The 27428-nt window shown below is 43.4% G+C and overlaps 1 protein-coding gene across 1 annotated transcript in view; it reads left to right on the forward strand.

Moving 5' to 3' along the window:
* drc11 (dynein regulatory complex subunit 11) overlaps window positions 1-27428 on the forward strand; it is a 91094-nt gene that overhangs the window by 7712 nt on the left and 55954 nt on the right. Inside the window, exons 5-9 of the mRNA XM_083632842.1 lie at window positions 1867-1938; window positions 4109-4311; window positions 11227-11311; window positions 12780-12914; window positions 18398-18473. Coding sequence (XP_083488968.1) covers window positions 1867-1938; window positions 4109-4311; window positions 11227-11311; window positions 12780-12914; window positions 18398-18473 — 571 coding nt within the window. The remainder of the gene's footprint in view (window positions 1-1866; window positions 1939-4108; window positions 4312-11226; window positions 11312-12779; window positions 12915-18397; window positions 18474-27428) is intronic.

A 27428-nucleotide genomic window follows, 5' to 3' on the forward strand; every position in this document is an offset into this window, starting at 1 on the left:
TATGATTCACCCGATTCCTAACTCATAAAGAATCTGATGAACAGAGACTCATGTTACGCTTTGACAGGTAGGCCTATGGGTTAGCCACGACAGTGTGTGGCTGCTATTGTTTTCACCTTGTGAGTCTGTGCGTGCGTGCGTGCGTGCAAACCATCTGAAAAAAGGAAGAAAAAATGACATGACTGGTTGCTGTCTATAATATTGTGAAACAAGGATCAAATTTGTCAGGACCTGACATATTTGATCCTTGTTTCACAGGTGCTCTTGGAAAACAGGGGGGAGATAGTGCTATAAACAAAAGGACAATCCATGCACTCTATATAAAAATATAATCACGAGGAAGGAAATATTTAAACAGGCTTTAGCTATTGTAGTGCCTAAAACATGAAAAAGCCAACATGTTTCAACCAATGTAGATCTTCTTCAGATCTTTAAACACTACTCAGACAACATGGGTGTGGCCTCACCTATATAATAGCAACAGCTAATGGGAGGAAGTCACATGACCCAGATAATAGCATGACAGGTTAAACAAACAAACATAAATAAATAAATAAATAAATAAATAAAAGAAATAGACTGAGAGATTACACAGAAGTATCACTTGTACATCAACATCATAAATGGAATATAGATTTTTCATAGGCTGTCAGAAACTAAAACCATCTACCAACCAGCTTTCCTCACTGTAAGCCGTGCGGCAACGGCCCCTGCTCGCCTGAGGCCAAACGCCGACTCATGTGACAAGAGCGTGGGGGTGGGTGGGGGGTGGGGTTTTGAGGGAAAGTGAGTCAGGGTTTCAGGTGTGGGTTTTCATGACCTGGCTAATCTGCTAATGTGATCGCTGCCACGGTGACACGCGTATGGGAGGATGGATGGGCTGTGGTTATGCTGGACCACATCCCTGTTGCATCCCTGTGTGCAGAGATGAGAAAAATAGACAGATTCTTTACTTACTGTAAGTAGAAGTACAGCTACTTGTGTTTATACCAGAGTATGTATCATCTTTTCTCAGTGGAAGTGCTCCCTGGGAAATGTGGTTTGGTACATGGTGGGACTTGGTCTGAAAAGTTTGGGAACACCTGCCATAAACAATCTGAAAAATGGAAGAAAAAAAGGACATGACTGGTTGCTGGTCAGAGTTTATCTTAAGTGAGGTTCATTTAGCTTTGCACACAAACAACCGGTAGAAATACTTTTAACTTTTATACTTGATTACATTTCAGAGCCTGTCATTTTTTACTTTTACTTAAGTAAACAAGTTGACTTCTACTTTTACCAGTCTTTTTTTTACACAAGTAACTGCACTTCTACTTAAGTAAAGAATGTGTGCACTTTTCCCATCTCTGCTTGCATCACTAGTAAGCTCAGTACACTTGATTTATAAGGCCAGTGATGTAATGGTAATTAAAAAGGAGGGTGACCTATGACCTCCAGTCAGTAAACATAAGGCTAACGAGGACCAATAGAAACAAAAATCAATTCTATGTTCAGAGAAACACTAATTAATGTTGTTTTCCCTTAATAAACCTTTATAGAAGTTGCATCAGTTTGATACTGCAGTACTTACTTTATTGGATACTTATGTACTTATGTAGCCTACTTGTGAAACTATGATGAAATACGTTATTCTTTATTTACTGTACTGTATGTCTTGAAGATTTATATCAGTAATATAAAAAGAGGGCAAACTGGGATTAGGTGGGCGGACAACAACGACAGACAATAAAAGAACAATGAATTAAAGACAATCAATACATCATAACCTCTCTCTCTCTCTCTCTCTCTCTCTCTCCCTCTCTCTCTCTCTCTCTCTCTCTCTCACTCTCTCTCTCTCTCTCTCTCCATGTGTGTGTTGTGTTGTAGGTGTGGCGTGGCTACAGCCAGAGGAAGAAGACCAATAGAGAGCGTATAGAGGAAATGATATTTCTGGGCATGGTAAGGTACTCTCATTCACTATGCTAGTGTGCGTACGACGTACGTGTGCGTGTCTGTGTGTGTTTGTGTGTGTGTCTGTGTGTGCGTGCGTGCGTGCGTGCGCGCATGCGTGTGTGTGTGTAAAACAATTATTTTGTATTTCTCAATTTTCATGTAAGTGGATTTATTCTGATAGTACTTGTATAATGTATACAATATACTGTACATACACATACATGTATTACTTACAAAAGTAGTTAAATTAAATTTGATAAATAAAAATGTAGATAAAAAGTGAGTTGTGTTTTGTTTAATTCTTCTGACTCATAAATACATAATAGTAGGTTCATCCAGTCAGAGTTAAATTCATGTGGGAGACAATATTAGTTTCCCTATTATCTGTGTGTCAAGATGACACTTCCTCAACACAGATTAATTTCCTGTGTGTGTGTGTGTGTGTGTGTGTGTGTGTGTGTGTGTGTGTGTGTGTGTGTGTGTGTTGTGTGTGTGTGTGTGTGTGTGTGTGCGTGGGTGCGTGCATGCGTGTGTGTTAAACACGTATAATACACCCTAATTGTGCCCTGCCATTTGCTGCATATGAATAATGCAACAAATGTAACCAAAGTGAGAAAACGCCAACGTTAAAAGTCATCACTTATTAAAGCAACAGTACATGCATTCCACTGGGAGTGAGTGTGAGCAGTTTGTGGTGGAGAGGAGGGCTCCCCCCCCCCCCCCCTCTCTTACACCCACACTCCCCCAAGATCCTCATTTCCCTAATCCCAGTTCTGGATCAGCACCAAAATCGAGTCCTCTGGTTCCTCTCATTCAGGGGTCAGAACCTTAGGCACGTGTGCCACCATTGGCACGTGGTGGCTTCACCAATGGCACACTAGCTACAGTATATGTGTGCAAGAGATTTTCTTGGATATGATGAAGAGCGGTCTCATCTCTTTCACAGTCTTTGGCAGTTGCGCGGCCGCTTATTATTTACGGTAGTTTGATTGTTTTTTCTCCCCCACCCGCATTCCACTAAGACCCGCCCTACTCTGCCTCTGATTGGCTAGTACTCGTTGCCCTCTTGGAAAAATGCGGATGTGGGTTTGATAATGCTGCCGGAGTGCAATAGGGCAATAGCAGGCCGGCTAGCTAAGAAAGCTTGCAGTATCTTAAGTTTACTGCTGATGAACAAGATTGGTGGAAGGTTGGTAGGGTTAATGATTTCAAGTCAGGTGTGAATGTTTTCATAAGGATGGCTAACCTGTCACTGCCAGATGGTTTGTTACGTAGAACCCATTGGATGAACCATCTGTCTATCACCGTCTATCACGGGCTCGCTTCTCGCTGTCGTCACGCCTAAATCCCGCCCGTAGCTGCCTCTGGACACTGATTGGTCCGGCCCCACTGCTGGGGCGGAGTTAAACCAGTAGCAGCCTTCTTGTGTAATTACGATGTCCTGTTTGTTTTGATGTTCCTGTGCACGTTGTCTATTATGGATGAATACAATTAGAGATCAGTTGGATTTGATGTGGAGTCATAAGTCAAACTTAATGTTATCCTTAATGTTGACATTACACTGATTAACAAGAAAATAAAAAAACTACAGCGCTAACACTTTCTATGAAGGTCATGTCTGTAATGCATTATGAGCACATTCATAAGACATTACAATGCCTTTATAAGGCTTTGTAAAACTATACATGTTTATAATCATGGATGGCAACTTATAGCAAGGTTTATCAAGTATAAGTGGTGGACAACACTGGACATAATGTATTGTAATAAACATCAATAATAAATTATGCTATAGCATGACTTTGTGAGCTTTAGGTAAAGTGACAGCACTATAAGGTTTTAGCATAATAGACAGTTATGAGGACTTATGAGCAGTGTTGGCTATAAGTAAAGTTTCAAACACCGTTGCCACTTTGGCATGGAGTTATAGCAGCATTTTGAATGCCGAACTTATACTACTACACTTATAATACAGTACTTTATAAACCTTGTTATAAGTTACCATCATACCATACACGATTATTAACATTTATAAAGCCTTATACATGCATTATAATGTGTTATGAATGTGCTCAAAATGCATTATAGACATGACCTTCAGAGAAAGTGTTACCAATACGGCCCTTCATATCAAAAACGTTGCCACACGCCTGCTCTAATTCCTCTGGTTCCTCAGTTACCTGCAGAGCCGTACGGGCCCAGCGCGGCCCAGCTCCGGGCACGGCATATGGAAGCTGGTCGGCGGCTGGTCCAGGAGCAGCACGAGGTGGAGTACCAGAGGGCGCTGCTGGACATTAAGCAGTCTGTCCGGGCTGTGGAGGGTCCCGACATCAGGGAGGAGTTGCAGGAACAGATCCGACAGTGGTTCATCGAGTGCAGGTGAGGCCACGGCCGAACCCAGGCCCCTAATTGGCTGTGAGGTCTGCACAGTGTATCATGTCTGATATCTCCTTGCCTCAGGAAGCGAGCTAATTGATTGGTCATGTGGTTTGACCTGGCCTCTGTTTTCCCATGAGTATGTCAGACCAGATAAGAGGCGCCGCTGTTTGAAATGCTTGGGGAATAATGATGTCTAAAAGGAGAATACTAGTGCTACTATTTAGAGTTTCAATCTGTTTACTATTGCCTTGGTCTACTTTACATTTCCCCTAATCATTTTGCAATGCATGTCATATATAAGTAGATGTTTTTTGACGTTTTCAAAATCAGTGTTGGAGGTAAAGCATTGTAAAGTAATGCGTTACTTTAATCACATTACTTTTTCCTGTAATGGAGTAAGGATGTTGTGAGTCCGGCCTGCCACAGTCAAATTGAGGTCAAGTCCGGTAGATGGGTCTTGTGCTGTGTTCACTATCTGCTGGAGAGCTTTTCAGTAGGCCTGATTGCAGTTGGCATACCAACCCTGTCATGTCAGGATGTTTTCATTAGCACTGCGGTAGAAGTTCACAAGTAGTTGTTGGTAGACAATAGTAGTTGTTGGTAGTTGGGGTAGACAATAACAAACATTATGTCCTTTATGATGAATTAACCTTTTTCTTATACAGCCCCATTGATGGTGTCAGAACATTCATGACCGATGTTCAATCACAAACAAGCTGGCTTTCTCTGCTTTTATTTATTTATTTATTTATTTATTTATTTATTTATTTATTTATTTATTTATTTATTTATTTATTTGTTTGTTTGTTTGTTTGTTTATTTATTTATTTATTTATTTATTTAAAATCAAATCCAATTACACGTAGCACTAAATCATTGTTAACTAATCTTTGGCTTTCTGAAACCTAGAAACCTCCTGAAGAGAGAAAGCCACTGTTCTCTGTGGGGGGGGGGGTCTGTGCAGTGGTCAGCTCAGGAAACCGCTGCAGCAGAAGTAGCCTTTTAGCAGCATTCCTGACTGATTTACTGGCTGGCCAGTGGTGGGTGCTGCCCATTAGAGTATATGGTGTGTGTGTGTGGGGGGGGGGAGGTCACAGCGGTCGCAGGCAGGCCAGCAAAAGAACCTTTTTGTCTACAGGCTGCAGTAGGCTAGTTGTAATCCCCAAACTGCCCTTTCACTTTCACTACAAAGTTCTGTCGTGGTGTTATATGGATTCGTTTGGAAATTAAGCGCCTTTTTGTGATTGGCCACAGCCATGACCATGCCCCCTTTTGGCTGTTGAAAGTTAATCAGTTCGTCTTGGCCCATGACCACCCTTTGTACAAAGTTTTGTGTTGTTACGTGAATCCGTTTGGAGGTTAGGCACCTTTTTCTGATGGCAACACCCTTTTGCCACGCCCCCTTTTGGCCAGTGGGCGTAGAAAGTTAATCAGTTCTAATTTGGCCCATGACCTAGTCTGGGGCCATAGCCTCGCACTTGCGCATCTGGCGAAAGCGGATATAGAATCTCTGAAGACCCTCCTATAAATAAATGCGAGGCGAGTTATTAGCTATGTAGCTAATCCATAACAACAACAACAACAACAATAATAATAATAATTATAATAATAATAATAATAATAATAATAATAATAATAATAATAATAATAATAATAATAACTAAAACCATTTGGAGCTAAAAAAAACAAACAAACAAGCGATAACACTGCAGCATAAACCGGAAACACCACCAGTAGACAAACTGAACAGTAAAGCCCTAGTTATACTTTGTGGATCCGCGAGTCCGCCAGGTTCCGCATGACGTAAATGTCATCATCAGAGGGTGTACGCGCAGGCTCTCTGCAGACAACCGCGTAGGCTACCTACATTTTTGTGTGACCGCGCGGACATGTGTGCACGGTGGTCACACAAAAACAGATGCTGAAGTTGAAGAGAGGTGTTTTGCACCGCGCTGAAGTTAGTTTTAGATATTCAACGGGTTAATTTGGCTATATTCTTCATTGCAGTGGCTGATTACCCGCTGGACATTAAACTACACTTCTGCTCGATCACTCATAGATCTCCTCCTTTTAGCAACATTCTCGCTAATCCCACAGTGGTTTAGCTGCTTTTAAGATCTGCAGTTTGTTTCTCCTCCACCCCCTCTCCCTCTCCTCACATGTCCTCGTCCGCGACTCCAGAAACGAGTATAAACAGAACTACTGCGTCCGTGGTGTCCGTTAGCTGTCCATGTACGCCTCAACCCGGGAATATATCTAGGGCTTAAGAGAGACCAGCCCGCAAGGTTGACCTACTTTTCCAACAAAGTTTTGTGCAAATCCGTATGATTTTTGAAGCTTATGTGATCAGGAACCATGATCGCCAGAAAACGCTTCAAGAACCATATAAGTGGTGTTGATTTGTGAAGATGATCTTGCTGAACAGACCCTCTGTCTATCATCAACTTTTGTTAACCACATACCTTATTTCAGGCATATGAGCAAAAACCCATTCAAAAAGCCCATTGACTTTGACACCAGGGAAGCCATGCTAACACAGTTCCGGGTTTTAGGACTTCTTCCTGCGGCACTCTCTTGACCTGAAGAGCTTTGTAGGAACTTTGATGTCAGTTGAGTGTCTTTGTCGTCTCGCCAAGCAAAATCGTTCCATATTTTGGCTCCTGGCACCAGTTTAAGTGACTTGTTGGGATCCAGTTCATGACGAGTTGAGCTGTTTGAAACGGTTGAATGCTTTCTACTCTTTGTCTCCGAGTCTCAATCTATTACAATCCTTACTCATCTTCGGCTTTGAACTTTTCCAATCTGCATGATTAAGCCCTCAGGATGTATCAAAATTATAGGTTGGAGAACACATTTGGTGAAAGTATTGGGCATTTTTAAAATGTAATATTGAAATCAGGCTTTTGTAACAGCAGTGAGTGACTGGTAGAGCAGACTGTTTTCTTTTTCTCTCGCCCCTACTTGAACTTTTATTGGTTTTTGCGAGAAATAGTAAAAGGAGGAGGAGCATATTTCACTTAAATACCAACATGGATACTTGTATAAGGTGAAAAGATTACAACAAAAGACAAATAATATTAAATAAATGAATGAATAAATAATTAGAGAGCAGACTAACTTACCAGCCAGAGCAAAAATCCGGCACATGACTGATGGGCGGTGGGTCTGCCCTCCCGGGTCGTAAGTCATGCAGCCCAGGCGCCTGGGGAGAGGCGGGTCACCCACGGGGAGACAACAATGGCCTCCGGTCCCTCTGTCCAGCCCCCCTCCCGGCGCGTCGGCCCTGCCCTCCCCTCTGACCTCTTGACTAGGCTTTAAGCACCGTGACGGACAAGAGGTCACAGCCCAGAGGGGTTCAAACCGCTCTGATTGAGCTTCCATCGTCCCGACGAGAATCCAAGTGTTCCGGACCGGAGGGGGCGAATCCACAGATTAGGAGAGGGTTTAGTTTAGACTCTTACAGGGTTTGGCCTGAAGACGATAATTGGGGGCGGGGGGTTGTTTCTCAGGAGCAAGATAAACCCTTGTGGTAGCTCCTAATTAGCAGACGTAGCAGAGCTGCAGCGTTTTCTTAACTAATTACAAAGTCTTTCTACCAGTCAAAAGTCTGGTGGGCCCACCTGACTGTGTTTGATCTAAACATACTTGAAGAGTTTGTAGCCGTTGCTTTTCCCTCAAAGCAAAGAATGGCTACTTTAAAGAATCTAAAATATAAGATAGTTTTGATTTGTTTCACACTTTTTTGCTCACACGTACTGCATAATTCCATTTGTGTTATTTCATAGCTTTGATGTCTGAAAAATGTGGTGTGTATCCAAACTATTGACTGGTAATGCATGTGCTACAAAGGCAGATACTTAGAGGTGTGCAGCCTAGATGTGTTAGTGTGTGACATGTAGGAGTGCTGCACGGAGGCCATATCTTTGGAGGCCAATCCAGTAGTGAGCATTGCACTGGGCTTTGAAGCAAAAATGTGACTGCCAGAACTCGCTATCGCCAGAAAATGCTTCAAAAGTGGTGTTCATTAAGAAGATTGTCTTGCTGAACAAAACCTCTAAGTATCATAAAGTTTAGTTACAGATCTTATTTCATTCATTGCACCAAAAACCCATTCAAAGAACCCATTGACTTCGAGACGAGGGAACCCATGCTAACTTATTTTCACATTTTAGGGTACTAGGCATCTCGCGCGCAACAGCTCGTCGAGCTGGCCCTGCAGCTCGCATAATGCAGCTTGGCCGCTGCACGGCCTCGGCTGCTGCATGGCCTCGCCTGCCCTATTTGGGTGCGCGGGTGTGTGTGTTGCTCACAAAATGTTATTGCCCTTAAGTTTACATGCACGCGTGTGGGTGTGTGTGTGTGTGTGTGTGTGTGCCCCTTATGACATCACCGATGACATCATCAGTGATGTCACAATGCCTCCTTGTGTGTGAGTGTGTGTGTATGTGTGTGTGTGGCAGGCTCGTTAGCTCGGCCGAGCTCGCCCTGCAGCTCGCATACACAGCCCGGCCGCTGCGTGGCCTCACCCGCAGCTCAGCTGCTGCGTGGCCCCGCCCTGCCCTATTGGCACCGCTCACAAAATGTTATTGCCCTTAAAGGAACACTCTGCTCATTTTCAGCTTTTTTCAGCTTTGTATCATTAGAACATCAGTAGTATATCAGAAAACTGTAAACGGGTTTTGAAGTCTGTAATTTAATTTGACAGTTATTGAGTATTAAAGTGACATCACTGGTCCACACTAACTCATTAACTCAAATCAACTCTCAATAACTGTCAAACTATTCATCATTCATCTAGTTTGACAGTTATTGAGAGTTGATTTGAGTTAATGTTATTAACTCATTCATGGCCAGTTTAGGACTGCCAATATTTAGCACAGGCCAAAGATTTTCATAATTGTTGGTCATCTTTCAAGACCCACAGTAAATTATCTATTAGCACCAAAGTGATTTGCAATACCTCAAAATGAAGATGTACGTCTCTGGGTTCACCAGGAAAAAAAAAGTGAGCTTTTAGCATGTTCTGTACTCTACTTATAGCCATTTATATACACCCTGTTTTCACCAAAAAGGTCTCTCTGAGAAGACAAACAGGAGAAAAGGCCATTTTTGTAAAAGACACAATCTCAGGCAGAACTCGCTCTCAATTCTTTTATTTTGAACTGTATTGACATCAGACATGTAAATATTATTCGTTATGACACAAATGAAAAATAAATAAATAAAAAATAAAATATATATATATATATATATATATATATATATATACATGAAGTGCTTTTTTTACATTCAACAATACAGTTTACTCAGTGTGAGTGAGTGTGCAGACAGACACACAGACAGACAGACAGACAGACAGACAGACAGACAGACAGACACACACACACACACACACACACACACACACACACAGAGAGAGTTCTGTCCACAGCTGCTGCTGGATCGCACCTCTTCCCAGGGAACACTACTGATCGCCCCGCAAATTAGCATAGGAGTGGAACACCAAACTGGTCTGAGATCAGCATCTAGCCTCCTCTGCCTCTGCATCGTTTTCCTCCTCTCGTTCGGGCTGGGACGAATGCTGCGACACAGGAACGGGGTCGGCTTGGCTTTGGGACCAGGCGCTGGAACCGGATCGATCATGTTGGTTTGACTACCGCGAACAACTCAAGCACTCAAGCAGAGGCGACCAGCGCAGCGCGCCGAGGGGTGTTTCAATGGCGTTTCTCCTCTATGCAACAGGCAGTGTTTCTCCGTTTTCTCCTCCTCTTCCATTTCAAAACAACAGCTGCGGTATGTGTTTGATAACGTGTTGTCGGCTTGACTTTGAGGCTAGGGACCTGATAACATGTCACAGGCTGGGGAAGTCTTTGAACTACGCGCTGTACTAATAAAAACAAAAACACGTCAAACACGTCATTGGCCCTCTGGGCTATTCCTGATAACACGTCAAAGACGTCTTTGGCCATGAATGAGTTAATTTGAGTTAGTGTGGACCAATGATGTCACTGGTCTACACTTTAACACTCAATAACTGTCAAATTAAATGACAGACTTCAAAACCGTTTATAGTTTTCTGATATACTACTGATGTTCTAATGATACAAAGCTGGTTGAAAATGGGCGGAGTGTTCCTTTAAGTTCACATGCGCGGGTGTGTGTGCACCCTTATGACATCACTAATGATATCATCAGTCTTATGACATCATCAGTGATGTCACAATGCCTCCTTGTGTGTGTGTGTGTGTGTGTGCCCCCTTATGACATCACTGATGACATCATCAATTTTCGCACATTCGCGTGACGAGATTACATATGTCAATGCAAACGCGCTAGATCGTATTTCGCCGCAGGAGAATGAGGCGAGAGACATGAGTTTTTGAGGCGCAAATGACACAATTGTCACCTGATAATTCGTGTGAGCAAACTCGTGCGGGTGAGGCGTTCCTTTCGCCTTGGTGTGAATGTACAGTAACAGCCAACTTCTCATTCATGAGATGCCAATTCATTGAAAACACCAAGGCATCTACCGTAACCCAAATGTGTTCGAATCTCGTCGAGTGACATGACTGTGTTTTGACTATTCAAGACATCCGAAAAATTGAGAAAAGGACCAACAAACAAACAAACCGTGCTTTGATGAGAAGCACATGGCGTGGGGTATTATACCAAACATTGTGCAAGCATCTTGGTAGAAGCATGATTTTCTGAACCTCAGCATTTGATGTCTGTGTAGAGAATCCATCGTCATTTTGTCAACCAAGGATTTCAGTTCCTCTCTAGCTTTGAAAAAGCACCACAACTGTTCAGAATCATTTTGCGAGAGATATTGTTGCCTTTTCCTACTGGTGGCTGTCTCATGCTATTCCCATGTGTGCAGTTTTTTGAGAGCAATAAGACATGTTTTGTCTACAGGGATGCCACTGGGAAGTTCCCGGACTTTCCAGACGCCGAGGACGGAGGATCAGCTTCCATATTTGCTGAGAAGACACCTGAGGAGGTACGTTATCTACCATTATATCATATACTGTACTGTACTGTACTGTATGGCTATCACACTGTCAGCTGTCACATTGTAACTGTCAAGCTCTGCCCCGTCTTGTTCTGTTTAAACTATGTGTTTTTAGTCTACTATCCTATCCTGTATAGTTCCAATTGTGTCTGATTAATCGCCCCATATGGGATAAAGTTCTATTTAATTGTATTTAAGTTAAAGAGGCAGTTCACCGAAAAACTGATTTATTTTGCACATGATCTCACACATATCCGAAAACTGTAAGCAGGCATTCATTTATACCACTTTCACACGAACGACCAGGGTTACTTTACCCATGTTCAACCCTTCTTTTGTCGATTCACACCAAGTCAGTCAACATGGGGTTAATCCCTGGTCATGAGAATTCAGATAGGACCTGGGTCACAACCTGGGAGAGATGCATAACAATTAGCATAGCTAGTAGGGATGTTCATTTTGAAAATTTTCCAAAATCGATAATCGGTGAGAATTAACGATCAATTATCGATTATCGATTTTATTAATACTTAGAAAATTTTCAATATTTTCATTTTTTTTTTTTTTTTTTTTTTTTTTTTTTTTAACAAAATGAATGCCTATGGCAGAAAATACGAAAGACAACGTGTTCTCCTCAATGAACTCTTTATTTCAATGTGTCTCCTCTTCAACACTGCTGTCCCCGGCGCATGCCGGTGTGAATTTCTCATGTTTAAAACAGTTTTGTTGGCACAAAGGCCCATGCCCAGCCAGAAAACTAGAGACTATATGAAGCTCCACCTCACGTTAGTCGGCTGTGCAATGGAGTGGGGCGAGGAGGAACGAATTCCACCCAAACCTAGTCCAAAAAAAAAAAAAAAATTTTTTTTTTTTTTTTTTTAATAATTAAAAAATCGATCCAAATGCCACAGGATCGATTCCAATCCTTAACGATCGATTATCGATTTTCGATAATTGATGAACATCCCTAATAGCTAGCCTATTAGCATAACACATAGCAACCCGGGTGGTGCCATTCACACTGAAATCATCCCTGGTCCGACCCACAAGCCAAGTCGGGCGACCCGGGTGAAAGGGGTATTTGTTTGACAGTTATTGAGAGTTGACTTGAATTAAGTTTGGACCAGTGATGTCATGAGAAGGCACGGAATCATTGTGTTGTATTAATTACAAGTCTTCTGATGACATCACTGGTCCAAACCAGTCAACTCTCAATAACTGTCAAACTAAATGAATGTCTGCAAAACTGTTTGCAGTTTTCGGATATGTGTGAGATCATGTGCAATTGCAATCAATAAATCAGCATTGTTTTTCAGGGGAAGTGCCCCTTTAAGTGAAATATCCAACTGAGTCTCCAGAATAAAACATTGGTAGGCGATTTGATGTGCCTGTAAACCAGGGATACGTACAACTCAATGAAATAAAACGTGCATTTTGACGTTTCTGCTGATGACAGGTGGCAGCCGAGCTCGCCGCAAAGGAAGAGGAGAGGGAGAAGAAGAGGAAGAGCAAAGGGAAGAAGGAGACGCGAGGCGGGAAGGACAGGAAGAAAGACAAGAAGGGACGAGGCAAAGGAAAGGAGGAGCCGGAGGTAAAGTCAGCCTCAACCGCCAAACAACTCAGAAGCACAGAGCGAGACAAAAGCTCTGTTTGAAACCGTTCCCTATTACAGAAATATTGTGCTATCCACCTTATTTTTGGCGGCCATTTTTGCCTGATCTGCCTGATGGGTGCTTCTTCCGGTGTGATCCTCCCAGCCTTGTTGCTGACAGCTTGACACCCGTCTGGGCGAACGGAGCAAATCACTAATCAGGTCCAGCTTGGCAAAAATCTCGTCGATAAATATCCCTTTAAGAGCGCAGTGCATTCATGGGTAATCGCCTGGTGTGGCTAATATTAGCCGCTAGTTAGTTATGTCACATGGCAGTAAAACGCCACTGAATGACCAAATTGATATAACTTTTAACCATTTCGAGTAACACTGTTTCCATACGGATCACCAGCGTTAGTTTGTTGTTTAGAACGTGGCTATATTCATAACGTTTTCTATCTCGGATGCGTTATTTCGAATCGCACATAGGTTACGCTTGGCGCAACCTATGTGGGTTTTAGGACGAAACAGACTCGAGCCACTAACGTCATCTTAAGTGCACAATATTCCTGGAATGCAAGTTTAAAAAAACGTTGTTTTATTTTGTATGTTACATACTTATTGACCAAGTTATGTTCAATTCAGCCAGGGTACAAGAGACTGAGTGTAGTTGGCCATCTTTTCAAATCAAGTAGAATACCATTTAGGAAATGGCAAGCTGCAACAATGAGTCACGTTAAACCAATCAAATTCAAAAATGCAAGCTCCGCCCACACTGTTTGACAGGTGATCTCTAGGAAATGCACTGCAGAAACCTGGCAGAAACACCACAGTGATGGGCAGATGGAGACTAAATGGAAAGAAAAACACAGATGTCATAGTTTACCACTTTAACTATTGGTCATAAAAAAGTCTTCTTGCAACAATTAATTATCCAGCTGATTCTCGTCCATCTTGCTTTAACCTGTCAGCCATTGGTGAAAACACAATGCTGGCTCACTTCAGAATGAATGTGGCTTTCCATTGGCCTCTCTCGCTCCCTCTTTAAAATCACTGATTGCTCTCATGGATCATTTCAAGACAAAGCAAACCTGCGTTGGCCGAAAATCAAAGTCAACCTAATAAATGTAAAATGCAGTTTTGAGCTCATAACCTGTTTCCCACCTGTTGTTGTTCTAAAAGCAGAATGACATTTCTAATTTCCAAAACCCTTCCCACTGTCCAGTGTGACTCCCTTTTACGCCTTGCATTAAATTGTGTCTTGTATCCAGATTGTATGTAGATATGATTGAACCTCATTACATTTAAACATGGTATTAATATGCGTCTCCAGTGTCCACATTGAGATCCGAATGAGATCAGATCGCTCTGTACTTTCATGTGGTCAAGCACTATCCGATTGCAATCCGATCACCCAAAACACATTTTAATGCAAGATGTAAAGCGGGCCACAGTGTCAATATGGCCCCCTTTACAACTTGCATTAAAATGGACGGATCTGATCGGCCAAACCACCTTCGGAGGTGGTCAGGTCAGGGATGCATTGTGACCACATTGAGCACAAGCGTAAATGCAATTGCATTGTCAATCCACATACAACTCCATCCACTAACAACTACGTTGGGGGAAATATGATGTGCGCGACTGTTCCAAACCAAGTAGGAGAGGAAGATGTGACGTTCGCGTCTTTTGAGCTGGACAGAGCGATGTGGACACTGGAGACACATATTAATACCAGTTGTAAATTAAATCATATAGATACAATCTGGATACGAGATACATTTTCATGCAAGGCGTAAAGGTGAGCCTGTAAGTCAATTAGCAGGCAGGTTTGGACGTGACTTTGATTCCTTTAGAATGATGGAGAACTTAATCATTCAGCAGCAGCCTCTGAAGACGCTGTCCAGGAAATTCTTCAAATCTTTCCTTCAGGCCAACGCTCCACTTTCCCCTTCACGCTCCCCGTGGAGCAGCATGTCTTGCTGTGTTCCACGTAAAGCCAGAAAGGCCCACTCTTTATGCACAGCAATTTTATGGCACGACTCAGATTCTTTATGTCCACTACTCCATCAGGCCTGCGTCCCTCCCTCTGCAGCCCCGAGCATTGAAACAATAAAGCCCAAGAAGGCTTCTTTCTCCAGGTCAGGGCCGGTTCAGGAGAAGATGGATCTACTGTATTCCTTAATTTGGGCTTTAGTGACAGATGATGAATAAGCAACAGCCGACCCTGTTTGACCCTGTACTGGAAACGATGGTGAGTTCCGGTCCGTTGCCTTTTGAGTTGGCCTGCCTGCTGCTGTGGTTAGGCGTGACGACACGCGGGATAAAGTCGATATTAGGAACATGGAAAAATGGTTCATTCTAAAAGCACGGCAGAAATCACAACAGATTGGTTTTGACGTGAGTTTATTAGGCTTGGACGAGCGTGTTACCCCACTCCTGCTTAACGCTACTTTTCTATGCTGATCTATAAAGCAGAATCTCTACAGATGGCCAATGAATACATTACATTTAGTAACAGAGGAAAACCATTAAATGCATAAACGCGCACATTGACTGACATCTCTGTTAAGCCTCGGAGGTGTTTTCTCAGCCGGGTCGGAGCAGCTGAAATGTGGACGGTGCGCGGGCCGCGCCCCTCGCTGTGAGCCCCGCCCCTCGCTGTGAGCCCCGCCCGTCACCCGCCATTAAAGCGATATTAAGAAGCACTTAAGATCCCATCAGGTGGAAATGGGACGTGGGCTCCTCTGGGGCCGATTAAACCACGATGGAGGAAAGTGTGGAAGAAAATGGGGAAATGAACGGGCCATGTCAGGCAGATGTGAGGGGACACACACACACACACACACGCATGCAAGCACACACACAGAAATACACGCACGCGCACGCACGCACACACACACACACACACACACACACACACACACACACACACACACACACACACACACATCAACACTAGAAATACCAAGCAGCAGTCGATTTTAGAATTCAAACATCTCACAGGGTTATGTCACTGCAGTTGTGCACGCATCGTGGTACCAGAAAATCAGAGGAAACAAGTGAAAGCGAAACTAGAGAGATCCCCGGAATACGGGAAAAAGACATCTTGTGCCCTATGCTGGGCTTTCCCACTAGCAATATGAAGATGTCACTGCAACCTTGGCGATGTAGTTGGATCCTAAACCCATCCTGACAGTGAGTACGTGTCAGGAAACCTCACCTCATTGAAAGAGTTAGCTTATTTGTGTAAGATAACCTGTCTGTTGCTGGCAAACCTTTAAAACATGTGGAGAAGGCATCCGGATCTTCCATATTTCTATGATGACAGTTGAACCACTAGCTGTCACTTTCTCCGCCCACACAATACATACAGTAATACAGTAATCACGGTTTGCAAACATATAAGTAAGGGATAATGTATTGTGAGCCGGTGATTACTGGCGAAATAATGACCGACAGGTGAATGATTTAGCCCGACGCGCAGCGGAGGGCTTAATCATTCACCTGAAGGTCATTATTTCCAGTAATCACCGGCTCACTATACATTATCCCGCTTAGAACACGGCCTACAACTAAATTATTTCAGTAATCTGACAAAAATAATTATTTAAATAGATTTTCTAATAGCGTTTTCAACGACAAAGCGGTTTCATTCGTAATTGGCACACAAGACACCACAGCTGCAACTGGTTGGCCTAATTAGTAGTGTCTGCAGACAAAATGCTCTTATCAACTGATTAATCCAGGTGTGGCAGAGCAGCGGTCGGTTGTCGAGAAATAATGACCGGTGAATCTTGTTGATTGACCAATCAGAATCGAGTATTCAAGAGAGCCGTGTTCTAAAAACCAATATTGTTGGATTTTCCAAATCATGCCAGGAAACAGTAGTTATAATTAGATTTACTTACTACCTTTCAATTCACCGCTTGTTGGCCTGCTCTTAGACTTCCAAAATCCACTGGTGTTTGTTGTATTATCTGCTCACAAATCTAAACTGCTCTAAAGTCAGAGAGCAAACACCTCCTCCAACCTGCTGTTACACCCAAACAAACTCATGTTTCCTCACTGACGTGAACTTGACCCTAACATTCCGTTAGGGTCAAGTTTCAAGCTATGGCACACACAAAAAAACATAATCGTCCAATAGTGGAAATCTAAATTTAATCAATGCTTCCTTGGCCGATCTGTCCACCTAATTTAATGGATTTGTTTGGGAGCTATCCTGCTGTGTGTGCATGCACCTGTTTGTGTATTTACATATGCAACCATGCATGCTATTTGTTGGATGTGGTTAAAGGCTCAATTTGTCACAGTGAATGCAGTATAGCTCTCCTGTCAAAACACGCAACCACTGAGTTTGTTCACGTAGTGAGTTATTGAATGTTACAGTGTTTGCATACAGTCAAGTTGAAGTGATTTCCTTTCTTTTTTCACTCTGAAATTCACAGTCTGCGCTTTTGATCAAAGGACTGACAGTATATGACGAGTAAACATGACTATTTGATTCTATTTAGAGTTTTGGACTCCAGGAAGACTAACAGTCTCTGCGGCGTCAGCTAATAGGAATCGGACATTTCTTGTTCTCATGGGAGTAGGACAGGCCTGGAGTTTGAGTTAGGATGGGTTAAGAAATTCCAAAGCGCAAATTGACAAATTAAACTCTTCAAGAACAGATGCATATGAACGCCAACATTTCGATGGTCACATAAATCCCACATTGTTTCTTAAAGACATAACATGCGGCTCCATCTCGCTCTCAGAAGGCTGCTCCGGTCTCCCGCTACGTTCTCCCATCACCGTAATGAGCCTCAGGATCTGAGCTATGTTCTCCCATCACCGTAATGAGCCTCAGGATCTGAGCTGATGCCAAAGCACAGTGGAGAGCAGGTTCATTCCCCAGGAGGCTTTGAACTCTGTCCACGCTCTGCACTGATCTATAGTCTAAATTAGCCAAAGCTGGACCTGATACCATTGAAGTTAAATGGAACAAGAAGGTACTTAAAGGTGCTGCATGCAGCATTTCTAAACATCAATATCTTATGTTGCAGAAAACAATGGAGAATGCAGAGTAGAGGCTGATAGAGGATGACAGGCTGACCACTGATGGACTGCTTTGTTTATGGCAATTACGTGTATGTCATCATGTCTCTAAATTAATGTGGCAATGATTTAGCAATGTTAAAATGTTACACGTAGCACCTTGAAGCACTTAAATAAGGCTGTATCATTTCCAGATCAATTCATATTTGCATAATGTTGTACCACTTTGTACCACATAATGTTGTAGCACTTTGTACCCCATAATGTTGTAGCACTTTGTACCCCATAATGGGGTACCACTCCATGTGCGGCGCTAGAATGAGCGTGTGATATTTTATATTTATTTTCTTTTTTTGCCATTTTGCCTTGAAGTGATGCAGATGTTTCAAACTGTTGAAACTGATGTAGTGTATCTGTGTTGTGTGTCTGACCTGTTGTAGGAGCAAGAGACGGGCTGGACGATGCCCCCCAGTAGCTTCCTCCCTACTGTGCTGGAAGGAGCCAAAATCTACAGAGGTGAGTCTGTCTGATGGAGCGTAAAGCTACTGAGCCGTTACTGACAGTAGTGAGTCTGTCTGATGGAGCGTAAAGCTACTGAGCCGTTACTGACAGTAGTGAGTCTGTCTGATGGAGTGTAAAGCTACTGAGCCGTTACTGACAGCAGTGAGTCTGTCTGATGGAGCGTAAAGCTACTGAGCCATTACTGACAGCAGTGAGTCTGTCTGATGGAGCGTAAAGCTACTGAGCCGTTACTGACAGCAGTGAGTCTGTCTGATGGAGCGTAAAGCTACTGAGCCGTTACTGACAGCAGTGAGTCTGTCTGATGGAGTGTAAAGCTACTGAGCCGTTACTGACAGCAGTGAGTCTGTCTGATGGAGCGTAAGGCTACTGAGCCGTTACTGACAGCAGTGAGTCTGTCTGATGGAGCGTAAAGCTACTGAGCTGTTACTGACAGCAGTGAGTCTGTCTGATGGAGCGTAAAGCTACTGAGCCGTTACTGACAGCAGTGAGTCTGTCTGATGGAGCGTAAAGCTACTGAGCCGTTACTGACAGCAGTGAGTCTGTCTGATGGAGCGTAAAGCTACTGAGCCGTTACTGACAGCAGTGAGTCTGTCTGATGGAGCGTAAAGCTACTGAGCCGTTACTGACAGCAGTGAGTCTGTCTGATGGAGCGTAAAGCTACTGAGCCGTTACTGACAGCAGTGAGTCTGTCTGATGGAGCGTAAAGCTACTGAGCCGTTACTGACAGCAGTGAGTCTGTCTGATGGAGCGTAAAGCTACTGAGCCGTTACTGACAGCAGTGAGTCTGTCTGATGGAGTGTAAGGCTACTGAGCCGTTACTGACAGCAGTGAGTCTGTCTGATGGAGTGTAAGGCTACTGAGCCGTTACTGACAGCAGTGAGTCTGTCTGATGGAGCGTAAAGCTACTGAGCCGTTACTGACAGCAGTGAGTCTGTCTGATGGAGCGTAAAGCTACTGAGCCGTTACTGACAGCAGTGAGTCTGTCTGATGGAGCGTAAAGCTACTGAGCCGTTACTGACAGCAGTGAGTCTGTCTGATGGAGCGTAAAGCTACTGAGCCGTTACTGACAGCAGTGAGTCTGTCTGATGGAGCGTAAAGCTACTGAGCCGTTACTGACAGCAGTGAGTCTGTCTGATGGAGCGTAAAGCTACTGAGCCGTTACTGACAGCAGTGAGTCTGTCTGATGGAGCGTAAAGCTACTGAGCCGTTACTGACAGCAGTGAGTCTGTCTGATGGAGTATAAAGCTACTGAGCTGTTACTGACAGCAGTGAGTCTGTCTGATGGAGCGTAAAGCTACTGAGCCGTTACTGACAGCAGCACTGATAATAGTAAAGGGCCTGACACTCTGAGAAAGGACTAGCGACAACTAGATGCCGACCGATACATCACCTCACCTCTCCTGTGATACATCACCTCACCTCTCCTGTGATACATCACCTCACCTCTCCTGTGTTACATCACCTCACCTCTCCTGTGTTACATCACCTCACCTCTCCTGTGATACATCACCTCACCTCTCCTGTGTTACATCACCTCACCTCTCCTGTGTTACATCACCTCACCTCATCACCTCACCTCTCCTGTGTTACATCACCTCTCCTGTGTTACATCACCTCACCTCTCCTGTGTTACATCACCTCACCTCTCCTGTGTTACATCACCTCACCTCTCCTGTGTTACATCACCTCACCTCTCCTGTGTTACATCACCTCACCTCATCACCTCACCTCTCCTGTGTTACATCACCTCTCCTGTGTTACATCACCTCACCTCTCCTGTGTTACATCACCTCTCCTGTGTTACATCACCTCACCTCATCACCTCACCTCTCCTGTGTTACATCACCTCTCCTGTGTTACATCACCTCACCTCTCCTGTGATACATCACCTCACCTCTCCTGTGATACATCACCTCTCCTGTGTTACATCACCTCACCTCTCCTGTGATACATCACCTCACCTCTCCTGTGATACATCACCTCACCTCTCCTCACCTCATCACCTCACCTCTCCTGTGATACATCACCTCACCTCTCCTGTGTCGATACATCACCTCACCTCTCCTGTGTTACATCACCTCACCTCTCCTGTGTCGATACATCACCTCACCTCTCCTGTGTTACATCACCTCACCTCTCCTGTGTTACATCACCTCTCCTGTGTTACCTCACCTCTCCTGTGTTACATCACCTCACCTCTCCTGTGTTACATCACCTCACCTCTCCTGTGTTACATCACCTCACCTCTCCTGTGTTACATCACCTCACCTCTCCTGTGTCGATACATCACCTCACCTCTCCTGTGTTACATCACCTCACCTCTCCTGTGTTACATCACCTCACCTCTCCTGTGATACATCACCTCACCTCTCCTGTGTTACATCACCTCACCTCTCCTGTGTTACATCACCTCACCTCATCACCTCACCTCTCCTGTGTTACATCACCTCACCTCTCCTGTGATACATCACCTCACCTCTCCTGTGTTACATCACCTCTCCTGTGTTACATCACCTCTCCTGTGTGCTTCGCTACCCCTGACCAGTCAATCAGAGGGATTTCTCTCCTGCTTCGCTACCCCTGACCAGCCAATCAGAGAGATTTCTCTCACCAACGACCCACATTCAACATGGTGGAAAAGCCACGGACAAGCCGCCATCAAAGCAGACTAGAGCCAACGGTAAATTGAATAATACTAGTATCAGTATCAGGAGTGGGATTTGAACCCACAAGAACGTTCATTGCATCTTGAGTGCAACGCCTTAACCTTTCAGCGATCCTGGTCAGTGTTCATATCCTGGACATCCTGTGGTAGTGAAGGTCAGCTAACATTTGTCTTGCAAAATTAGACCAAGATTGAGAGAGAAACAAAAGTGACGCTGACGCTGATGGCTGACTGTCGGCTTGTTGTGTCTGGAGCTTTAGACCAAAGCACCTTGCAGTACCACAGCTGTAGTCAAAGTTCTGCACGTATGAGATGACGAAGTTTAGGAAGGAACAGCATGATTTTTCAGGCTCTCTCTTCTGGGCTGCCATGGGTCTGGGAAGTGCTTGAAAGTGCTTGAATTTAAAAATGAAAACTCAATTACTTGAAAGTGCTTGGATTTATGAAAAGGTAAAAGTGCTTGAATTTAGCCTACCGGAATCTCTGAGTTTGACACCTGTGCGCTCCGTCAAAATTGTTTGGCCAGGCTTGATGTACCTTCTTCATATCTACAGTATCACTCCACTGTGCGCTGGTGCGCTGTCATTGAGGGTCACCTACTGTAGGTTTGAGAGCACTTAAGAAATGCTGAGGATGGATTTCAAGATTTCAAAATTTGCATTAGTGGACTTAGACTGCCATATGTGAACATCTCTGTGAATTATTGACCTGTAGTTTTGAAATAATTTGTCCTTGAAAAGTGCTTGAAAAGTTTTTGAAATCTATCATTACAAAAGAGTGGCAACCCTGTCTCTTGAATGGATCTTAGGTTTTGTTTAACCCAAAGCGGGAGTCAAACCGCCTACGATCTGAACCACACAGGAATCTTATCTCCACTTCAGTTACCACCTCATCAATCAGACTGCGGGACATTATCTAACCCCCACCCGATCCGCTCTCCTCCCCATCCACCGCCTTGGGTAACGAGGCCTTCTGCGAACACAAATCAAAGCCAGCCTCCCTGTCCCATCCCCTGCTTCCCGTCTCTCGGGCGCTGTGCGGGGTCCTGAGGTGTCCTGGGCGCTGTGACCCGTGGTGAGGCGTGTGGAAGAGCCCGCTGTTTTGACTCTGCTAAGTCAACAGCCACAACCGGTTGATGGTGTTGTTTTTGCTCCTGCCACTCAGCTTTAGTTGTTTTTGTGTGGTTTTACAGCCGCTCTCAACCTCTGGCTCCCGACCATTCTTCATCTCTGACAAGCATTCCTGCTGTCAGACCGGCCTGGTTAACGGATCACCTTTAGGGTTTCGGATCACCTTTCGGGTTTAGCCAGAGCGTCGTCCAACAACAAGATTGTAGTTGTCAGTTCCCCCCGACTTCCTAAATGGAATGATACTAATGATATTGAATGGGACCCGGAGTGGGATTTGAAACCACGAGAACATATGTTCATTGCATCTTGAGTGCAACGCCTTAACCACTCGGCCATCCCAGTCACATAAACTGTAGCAGTGAAGGTCAGCTAACCTTTGTCTTGCAAAATTGGACCAAGATTCAGAGAGAAAATCAGTTTTTATCAGAGATGGATTTCAAATACCGCACAGCTACTGTTGTCTGTGATGAACCTTGCCTCTCTAACATCTGACCACTCTCTTGATCTGAATCCTACTTCTGACAAGTAATTTTGATACTCATGGAGAATTCACTAGGATTCTACTATTCTTCCATTGTACAAAAAGTAAAAGGAAAGACCTGATCTCTCATGTATCAGCATCTTACCAGGAGTGGGGTTCGAATTCCATGAGGACAATTGTCCATTGGATCTTAAGTCCAACGCTTTAACCTCTCGGCCATCCTGGTCCACTGTCAGAACAGATAAGAAGAGTCTTATCAAGTGGCTGCTTACCTTCCTCCACCTCTTGACAGACTAGAGCACATTTTGTTTGAAAGGGTGCATTTTGATATGTTGCTGTTGGGACTCTTTATTGAGCTATGCCCACATTTGTTAGAGATTAGAACTACTAGTCCATAGCCAGGGATGTGCGCGCCACTACTGTATGCACAGAATTGCCAAAAATGTTCATAAACACAGCCCATGTGCAGTTTCACATTGATTGGCCAACCCATTGAGTTTTCCTCATTATAGTATAACAGTGGATCACTGGAAGTGTGCTCTGGAGGTGTGGAGGGTCATACTGCTGTGACACATCACTCTGAACTGAATCTGGGAGCAACAACAGAGGACGTGCAAGGCTGTTTTTCAGGGTTTCTGGAGTAGAGTTGAACAATTAATCAGAAAAAGAATCATTGTATTGGCCAAGTATATTAGCTCATACAAGGAAGACAGAAAAAATAAAAGACAATATAAAGTGTGTCTTTGTGGAAGCAGAAATGGTTCTTCTATGGCATCACTCACTTAAGAGACCACAATGGAAATAAGCCTCTGGGCTTTATTGTGTTATCCTGACTTTTTATTTTATAGCAGTGGCAGAGCTGCTGTTTTTAAACTGAAACTGTCAAACAAAATCAATCACTCTGAAGAACCATGTTAACTTCCAGTTCCACCTTTGTTTTTTCTGTGCGTCAAAAGTTGCATCCAGCAGTGTTGTAGTCAAGTCACTATAGTCTCGAGTCCCCAGTGTTCCAGTCCGAGTAAAAGTCTGAGTCACCAAAGGAAAGTCCGAGTCGAGTTATCTGAGTCCAAGTCCAGTGTTACTGAACATTAGGGCTGTGAATCTTCACTGGCCTCACGATTCGATTCGATTACGATTCAGAGGGCTACGATTCGATTTGAGTACGATTATCGATGCATCTCGATGGATCTCGATGCATCTTAAATCGATGCATCACTTAACACATTCACTGCCAACAACGTGTAAACACGTTTTCAGAATCCAGCTGTTGACTGCCAACAACGTGTTAACACGTTTTCAGAATCGATTTTTTTTTTTTGACGGTGGATCGTTGATCTGGCCCTTTTGCATCTTCTATTATACTGTTAGAGCCGCCGGGCGTGTGCAATCCATTCCGCCGACCCACTGAGTGGCGACGGTGCTCAGACTATTGAGTGTTGTTTGGCCAGAAACGCACGCATTCCAGCTGAGCTCAACCGAGGACCCAGAAGCGAACGAGCCTCATTCTCATACTGTAGGCGAAAACCTTTCACACGGGCGCACGGCGGTGGGGGGTTCCAAAGGTGGACTGGGTGGAAAGCACACTTTGAAGCGCGCAGCATAAAGCCTAGAGTCACACAAGGCTTCGTCAAAGCTCTCAACCGAAAATCCAAGAACGGATTAAGCCACATCCACGCTCGCCGACGAGGGGCCGCCAGAGAGGGAGGCTGCTGCTCACTGCTCAGACAGGCAGGAGAGACTGGCTTGTGACTGACAAACGCTGCTGAAATCCACCAGACACGCCCACGGAGGGAGGAGTTGTAAGGAGAGGGGGTGCGGGTGCTGCTATGGAGGAAATTACTGTTCAGAACTATATTGTTTATGTCTGATGTCTCACTGATGCCAAAAATAAATGGTTAAAGTGACTATTTGATTGAATTTCACAAAACTGCGATTATCTCAGCTTTTTGTCTCAGACGCTGAAACCATGCTGTACTCAACGGCTAATATCTACATAACTACTAACTCTACAAACTAACTCTTTTAGACAGAGAAAGCACACATTCTATTAGTACTTTTGTGAACTTTGTGTTCACAAAGTCCAAGCAGAAAATTATCCTTGGCTCTTGTAAAATGAGCCAGAATCCTCAAAAAAACCCTCTGGCAAAAGCTACCTACAGTAAAAAAAAAAGGCTGGCAGTGAATGTGTTAAAAAAAATAAAATAATTAATAATCGATTTTTGACATTTGTGAATCGATGCAGAATCGTGCACGTCCGCATCACGATGCATCTTATAATCGATTATTTTTGACACCCCTACTGAATCAATGGTGTGAATCCAGGTGGAGGTGGAACACACATGCCTGAATTTGCATGAAGTTGAATAATGTCACGCGGAATTGAATAATGTCACGACAGCTATTAACATCTTATCCCAAATTATTAGGGCTTAAAAAAAGACTAAAAAAAGAGAGAAAAAAAAAGAAATGTGTCCTCGTCTCCAACTTCCGAGTTCGAATGCATGAATGCTACAGTCCAAGTCCAACAATAGTTATGTCACTTTCCATTGATCAGTAGGAGAGTTTTGATACTGTGCATTTATCATATCAGATGAACTGACCTTCCCAAAGCACTCTGGGATGTTTCTAAATGATGATGATGATGGTGGTGATGATGATGATGGTGATGATGTTGACTGCTGACTCTGGTAGCTGCACGTCAAACAGTCACCAGTAAACTGCTCGTATTCCTTTTCTTACTCAAATTGAAGGTTTACATTATCACTTTTTTGTCAAACTTGTCAAAATCCTCCTTGTGGAAAAAAGGTTAAAAAATGCCCAGTCGTCAAAGAGAAAGTAAGCATTGCTTTCCTCATTCCTGACAAACCAGCAGATACATGGTTTCTGTCTGACAGCGACATTCAGTGATTCCCTGCACAGCTCGTCCATCTTCCTCTTGGAAGTCTCTGGGAAAACCTTGCACTGCGTTCACACCGCCCTCACCACAACAGATGGGTTTGGTCCATCGGTTCTGTTCATCAGCACTCCCATCAGTCCAAAAAATGGCCTACATCTTAGCAAATTGCTTAAACGTGTATTCAGTTCACTGTATTCAGCCAGTATTTCACACAGTTCTTAAATCTCACCTTTAGCATTAGGTCTTTGCATGTTTGAAATGCTTGTCATAGTTCTGTGTAGCTGCATTGGAAGATTGATTTTTCCACTAGATTTAATTTTGCACTAGATACCTGTAGGTGTACCTACTAAAGTGGCCAGTGAGTAAGTGAGTACCGTAAATTCCGGACTATAAGCCGCACCTTTTTTCCCGTTTTTTGGCCTTTTTTGGCTCCTGTGGCTTATATAACGGTGCGGCTTATCTATGGATTTTTTCAAAAAAAAAAAAAAAAAACTCTCTTTTTTAGCACTCTTTCTAACTATAAATCCACTTCTGTTTTAATTTCCTCTCTTGCCCTCTTTTCACCACACTGTATGACACTGTATGACACTGTGTGCACTGTAAAAAACAACACAGGTGGTGTTGTGTTATGTTGTTTTGTTGAAATGTTAATAAATGGGAGCTTCCTCAAACAGCCATCTCTTTCCCGACAATCCCCTCTGTGCATGAACCCTTATGGTAATTAAACATTAAAACACAATAAAAAAAATAAAAAAAAAAAAAAAATACCATTAAAACACCCGCGGCTTATAGTCCGGTGCGGCTTATATAAGAAAAAAATAGTCAACTTTGCAGGTGCGGCTTATACACCGGTGCGGCTTATAGTCCGGAATTTACGGTACATTCATTTTAAGTTCGCTGGTTTCTTGATGAAGTACATTTTACAACATTAGATTGTTTTGCATTCTGTTCTGTTTTTTTATGTTTGTTTTTACGTATTCTCTGTCATTGGACTTAGTCCTTCATTGAGGATGTTGCATTGCAAAGTGTTTGCAGTCATGTTAGTTGTTCAGTTGTACTGTAGCCGAGATATTATTTGAGGATTAGGATTTTATTTTTCATCATATCTTCATTTAAGAGATGATCACAATGTTCAGCTAGAGGTGCTAAGTCAGGTTTCATTAGGAAAAAAATAGTAAAAAAAAAACAGTATCATTAAATATAAATATATAATTATCTCAATGGTTTCCAATTCATCGGGTTACATGAATTTCTTCTAGCAAGGAACAGGTGGTCTTATTTCAACACAATGTCACTTTTTTCCACTGTCTCACTTCATTTGCAGTTTTGGTTTCTTGATTTATTTTAGATTTATGAAGCAGCACATGTTTAAACAATGTTAACATGGACATTTTTATGCAACACTTCCTAGATGAAGACAAGATGAACTGACTCATGGCACGTTTGGCTGTGATTCCTCTATTGGCCCTGTCACCTGGGGCGAGTCTGAAGGCAGATCCTCCGGAGACCACATGTGGTTTATGTTGCCCAGGGTCTACTCTTCATACGCAAACACACACAAATCACAGCTGCAAGTATATGCACAGTCTGTCACCGCAGCCCGCCGTGTTTATAAGGTCCTGCCGGGTGATTCACCATCAACACACGTTATTTAGTGAGATGATGGCAAACACAACCATCCATTACGAGCCCTTCTGTGGAATTTGATGTGCGTGTTATGAGAAAAACACATTTAAACTACACTGCAAAAAATGACAGGTTGTCCAAATAGTTTATC

Source organism: Poromitra crassiceps (genome assembly GCF_964638095.1).
Source record: "Poromitra crassiceps genome assembly, chromosome: 3".
NCBI lineage: Eukaryota > Metazoa > Chordata > Actinopteri > Beryciformes > Melamphaidae > Poromitra > Poromitra crassiceps.